The 6000-nt window shown below is 39.3% G+C and overlaps 1 protein-coding gene across 2 annotated transcripts in view; it reads left to right on the forward strand.

The window, feature by feature from the left end:
• Window positions 1-5195, forward strand: part of SLC10A7 (solute carrier family 10 member 7) — a 160264-nt gene extending 155069 nt beyond the window's left edge. For both annotated transcript variants that reach the window (XM_018552974.1, XM_018552975.1), the window contains 2 exons: window positions 3120-3265; window positions 4909-5195. In XM_018552974.1, the coding sequence (XP_018408476.1) occupies window positions 3120-3265; window positions 4909-4947 (185 nt within the window). In that variant the 3' untranslated portion in view covers window positions 4948-5195. The remainder of the gene's footprint in view (window positions 1-3119; window positions 3266-4908) is intronic.
• The last annotated feature ends 805 nt before the right edge of the window (window positions 5196-6000 follow it).

Raw genomic sequence — 6000 nt, forward strand, 5'->3', positions numbered from 1 at the left:
GTTTAAAATTTCAGTCATGCCTCAGGACATATGCCTCAACTCTAATCACTTCCCCTATCTACTTCCAGCACCTGAAACATGAATTGGTTTTGTTCATGATACTGTAGGGAAGTGTATCCACAGTTTTCATGATGGTATGTGCCCATTGTAGCGATTTTCTCTTCACTTCCTGACCCAGAGACAATGTTCATGTAAGACAGTGAGGGGAATCCGTTGAAAGTGCCTACTGCACATCATACAGCGTTGTGACCAGTGTAGATATGATAGGCAGTCAAAGTGACCACCAGGGAGGGTGCCATGCAGAACCTCAGATATGTGAAGGTAGGTCATCAGTACTCCAAAATGTAAAGCAAATATTGTTTATTGCAAAGGTCCGAATTGCCTTGAGGAAGGGACCCTGTGGGAGCCCTAAACGTTGGCAATTTTGATCTATGTGACATTATTTGCAATACACAATATTTTCTTTGAATTTTGTAGTGCTGGTGACCTACCTTCACATCAGCGCGGGGAATCTCTCCAACAGAGATGATGCCACAATAACATACACTTTTTAGCAGAGTGAGGAGAAGGCAACTGTCTCCATCAGCTTCCTATTGTGGGCTGTATCTCATGATTTCCCCTCACTGTCTGTCCCAATGTTGTCACTTGGACAGCAACTAAGGGAAAATTTAATGTGAACGCAGACCGCAATATAGGATCTAGTCTTTCTCCACCCTAATCCAAACTAAAGAAAGAAAAAAGTTTTTGTCTAGAGTTGAGCTTTAACTTGTAAAGTCCTTCTTTATGCATAGTATAATAAAAGGAATGTACTTCAAGTATATCAGTCTGTTTTCAGTATACTTGGCTCATTTCACTGCACTGTACAGCTAGAGTGACTATTTTTGGAACAGTTGTGTGATGTTAAAGAATAACCAGATACGCTTTTTAAGCTTCAAACAAAATAACATATTTTTCTAACTTGCTTCCTTAGCCTTTTTTGTAACAGCTCACAATCTTCTGGTTATTTGTCATTTAAATAAAACTGTCACAAACTTGCAAGTGTAATTTAAACTAAGGATCAGGTAAACCAGAGTATGGCAATAGTGAACATTCTGAACGGCACATCAGAATGATCAGTAGTATTATAAATAAATGCAGCTGATGTTGTATTCAAATAATTTTCTTTCTCTTCAAATGTATAGCTTTGTCCTGCCTCCTTATTAGTCCTTATATGTGATGGTCAGCCTTTTTTGACCAATAAGGCAACCTGGGGGGGGGGTCAGAGTGTTTCAGCCAGATTCACTCTTTGCATTGTGTTAATACACACATGCTAATGCGATAAGGCAGCTCAAGCCATTTTCAGTTAGCTGGCAGTGCACCACAATGCATGGAAAGCTGGACTTGATCTCCTTTTTTATTTAATTTTTTTTAACACGTTATACCACAATTCACTAATGATTCACATCTGTGCATTATGGTGCACTAAAACGCACATGCATTTAGGTGTTCTAGCTTTGGGGTACGATTGAAAATTAATGACATTGCGGATTGTGTATTACTGTGCATTGCGGAAAAGTGCATGCGACATAAAGGTTTGAATAGGGCCTTATATGAAAAAGTTAAGATTTTTATATGAATTTATCTGGCGATTTATGGATCTACTCGCCATTCTGATATGCACTTTTTCATCATATGGTTAGATTGTATTGCTCAGATTTGTGACAGGTTTACTTTAAGGCCTAGTTAACACAGTCTTAAGCAGTGTGAATAGCGAGCGTTTGCAGAGTTTTCGGCAAGCTTTGTTGTAGCTTTTAAAGCACCATTTAGCTCCAGTTTGGCAACAGATCTCAATGGGAGTGCTTTTTATGGCTTTACTTCTCGCTTGGGTCACAGGAGTATATTCACTAATGTACTCCTGTGACCCAAAGTCAGCATATAGCAAGCTACTTCCCACTATCTGCTGACAGTGCAAAGCCGTACTGCACCCACTGCAATCAGCTGATTGACAGCTGACTCCAATGAGCGCTAGAGGAACAGAGAGAGGAGGGAGTGGTAACTGACTGTCATTGCTCTCTTCAGGGAGAAGACCATGAGCTGAGTGATCAGGGGTGACACGATCGATCTATAGAGCCGGAGTGGGGCACCTGCTGTGTCACACTGGCTTTTAGTATTGGGAACAGTATATTTGACTCTCCCGTTATTTCTCCTTTAATGGGAGTGCTGACTGTCATTTTAAACAAGCTGTTAGTAGGGTCCAGTAAGCTTCAGCACCACCTGAAGCTTGTTGAAGCCTGCTAACAGCTTGTTTAACGTGACAGCCAGTACTCCCATTGGGAATGGTGTTTTAAAAGCTACAGCAAAGCTTCTCTGGAACAGGAAGGCACAAACGGAAAAAACATTGTCAGAAGTTCTAATCTTTCTCCACTCTTCTAAAAAAACAAATGTTTTTTTTTGTTTATGTTCTAATTAGAAATTTCCCCATCACATCCAGTCTTTACAGTAAGGGCCAGTTCACACTGCCCACACACTAAAATGTTCTGCTTTTAGCGCGCGGGCTGCTGTCTATTTTGTCAGATGGTGCGATACGCTGTTTCAGTGCATCACGCGGTTGACTTTTTTTTTTTTACTTAATTGGAAATTCATAAAGTGTACACTGCATTAAGGTCTCCGCACAGTGACCTCCAGTACAATCACATATTACACCAGTGTTGAGGTGTGAATGGGGCACATAGTAAGCAATTGTTTTCTATGTGCCTTTGCGTTGACTGGCTTTGATGCGTTGCAGAAAAATGCCAGTCACCGTACACTGTAAACATGCCCTAAATACTGTAAACAGGCCCTAAATGAGGGTAAATATCCAAAACCGTAACAAAGACAGAAATAAAAACCTAATGGGCTGTAACCGAACACTGCTCTATCTAAAACCACACAAAAATGTGTCTATATGGGTCTTCTTTTTATTATAAGTGTAATTTTAGGGTGTTTGAGTTATTCGGTCTTGTGCAGGTTAAGAAGCACACACTAATTTAATATGGTTTATTGCCATGAGCTGCATGTGCATATTTGTTACGACAGTGCAAGTGAAGGTGATCTGTTACTTTACAGCTTTCAGTAATAAGATTGTATCTTTTTGTCTTCAGGTATTCCTATGCTGAAGATTGTGTTTGCAGGATACGAACATCTCTCATTAATATCTGTTCCTTTGTTGATTTATCACCCGGCTCAAATTCTACTTGGAAGCGTATTAGTGCCAACGATAAAATCTTGGATGCTTGCCAGACAAAAGGTAATCTCTACTTTTGGTTTTGTCACAGTACCGAATAGTATTTGCACATGAAGGGTATGAATTTAATTGTATCTTTCATTTTTGCTTTGTTAATTATAATGGTGAAAATTAAAATCTGTTAAAAGCCATCAGTTCTTTCTTAATACTTTAACAAAGGTGACAAAAACTATTGTTTCTACCAATATATGGCTAAAAGTTGTATGAATATAAATTGATAAATTGAACTCATATTCAATAAAAGGTAAAGAAGACTGTAATACAAGGTTAATCCTTTCTTGAAATAATTATTTGCGTTTGAACCCAGATAGCTTTTCACTTGTTAAAGGAGCTCTTTGAGAAGTCTTTTGATCCTTTCAACTTGAGTAAAAGTAAAGTGTCTATTTAAATAGTTCTTCTCCTTCATATACAAACTAGAATGCCTTGAAATCTATTTTATGCTCCTCAGTAATTAAGTCAATCACAAACAATTCCTCACTGTCATATTGTAATATTGTTTTGCCCCCTGTGGCTTCTTGAAAACAAGGATGACACCTATGCCGACTGTTAATGTGGGACTGTTGTTAAATATTTAGAGCCTTGAATTCTGCATTTCTACTTCTGGAGTGTGACTGAAATCTCAAAGTAGAAGAAGTCTTTGTGCACAGATATCACAAAGAACAAATGTTTACTAAAGCAAGATTTTTTTTCCCCCAAGGAGATGTCCTTTTTTTAAGTTCAGAAAGTCTATGTTACAGCTCTGTTCTGAAAAGAGAAAACTCAACCAATTTCTGCATATCACTAATTAATTTTAGGTAGGATACAATTAACTGTATAAAGTGTATGATTGGAGTCCAAACAAGGAGTCATTCCAGAGTTTGATGTGTTTTTACTTTGCTTGGCCCAAAGCTGGTCTTGCACACCAGGATCTGATCATTAGACCTCCTAAAAATCCTCTTTTCTGATTGTACATTACATGGGCAATTCAGAGGCAACTGGGTAACATGCAGGTACCATCAGGTGATTGGACACTGGCCAGAGCTGTGAGGATTCTGGGCACATTCTACTAAATCTGTCAGTGCTCCTTGGGATTTTCGTCATCAAGCATCTGCTTTGCAATTTTGCAAGGATGCCATCTGGTATTCTCTTATGTATACTAAGTTTTACCAAGTGGGTGTTTGGACATCCACTGATGCTAGATTTAGCCTTGAGGTTCTACAGGCTGCTGTCTAAAGTTGGGGTTCCCCCTATTGTTATTGGGTCTGTTAGCGTTTGTTTTGTTTTTTTTCCTCCCCTTTGTGTTATTGCTTTTGGATGTCGCAGCCTGAGTTTTGTAATGTACGATCATGGAAATATGATTTTTGACTTACCAGTAAAATCAGTTTTTTGGAGTACAGTACAGGAAACAACACCCTCCCCTCTATGTGCTCTATTGCTTGCTAAAAAACCTGAGGATTGTCTGGAGTGGGAAGGGTGATATGAGGGGCCCCACAGCTCTGGCCAAATCACCTAGTGATACCTGCATATTACCCAGCCATCTCTAATTCTGCCTGTGTACTGTACTGTCTTCCAAGGAATGAATTTAAGTTAAAGTTAGGTTAATGTAATACAATCATTGAAAATCAGTTTCACTTTTTATACATCTGTTTTCTTTTCTTGTATTTCAGGCATTGAAGTTAACGAGGCAGCCAAAGGTCCCATTATAACAGCAAGAGTAAATCGGTGTAAATATGTACTACTGTGTAATACTGTACATACAGACATCATACTAAAGACTTGTGTCTGGGAATGTTTGCTTCAATACATATTTTATTTTTTTAAATACAACTCTGAATATCTAAGTGCCTTATGGATGCATTTGGTGAATACTTAGTTTGAGAAGAAGAAGCCATGTTGATGTCCTAACTCATCTTTGTATTTTTTTATTTGAAAAATAAAGATCCTTTGAGCCTGTTAAGTCTTTATTTTTGTTAAAATCACTGTGTACAGAATTGACACAAGTTATTGACAATGCAGTGAAACACTGTGTGTGCAAATACACTTTATTATCGGTATCCTGACCAAACTCATTTTTCTTAATTGTACATCATATGTTTTCATAAGTTTCTATAGTCTGAAACACTGGATTATATTGACACCTTCAGGAGTTTGGACAGTGGCATAGCTTCAAGCAGAAAAGACAGCCCAGTATAACCCACTCCCAGCAAACCTCTTTTCTTTTGTTTTTGCTAGTGTCCTTAGGAGACAGACATCATCTCTTAGAGAAGTAAATCTCCTTTTTTTTTTTCTTCTTGGATGCTTGAAGAATTTATTTGTCAGATTCTTCAGCTATTGTGGCAGAAGTGGCAGCTTCCGGATTGGTTACTCATTGGCATGCCCTGTTGGTCATACCCAGACCCCATCTGGGAGAATAGGCGGGGCTGACCCGTCTTGTTCCTTAGGGCACTGGATCCTGCATTTGGTGCTCACCCATTGGCACCAAGTGCAAAACAGTGTTTTAGCCATGGCTGCTTTTCAGGGGCAAGGCATTTCCCATTGGTGTGATCCATTCCCTGAAGACTCCTTCAGGAGTATACCCATCTGAAGAGGGTGCATGGGCCTTCTCCCTTATGTGACTGTCAGCTGCAGAACACAGCTGGTTGGGGGGAGCCTGTGGGTGCTAAGCTTCGGTCCCTAATCTGGGCCTAATCATAGATACAGCTCTCTCCAGATTCTTCCTTCCCCTGGACAAAGATGATTACCTCTGTTGTCACATCCAG

The sequence above is a fragment of the Nanorana parkeri genome, unplaced genomic scaffold (genome assembly GCF_000935625.1).
Source record: "Nanorana parkeri isolate BGI_ZX_2015 unplaced genomic scaffold, ASM93562v1 scaffold104, whole genome shotgun sequence".
NCBI lineage: Eukaryota > Metazoa > Chordata > Amphibia > Anura > Dicroglossidae > Nanorana > Nanorana parkeri.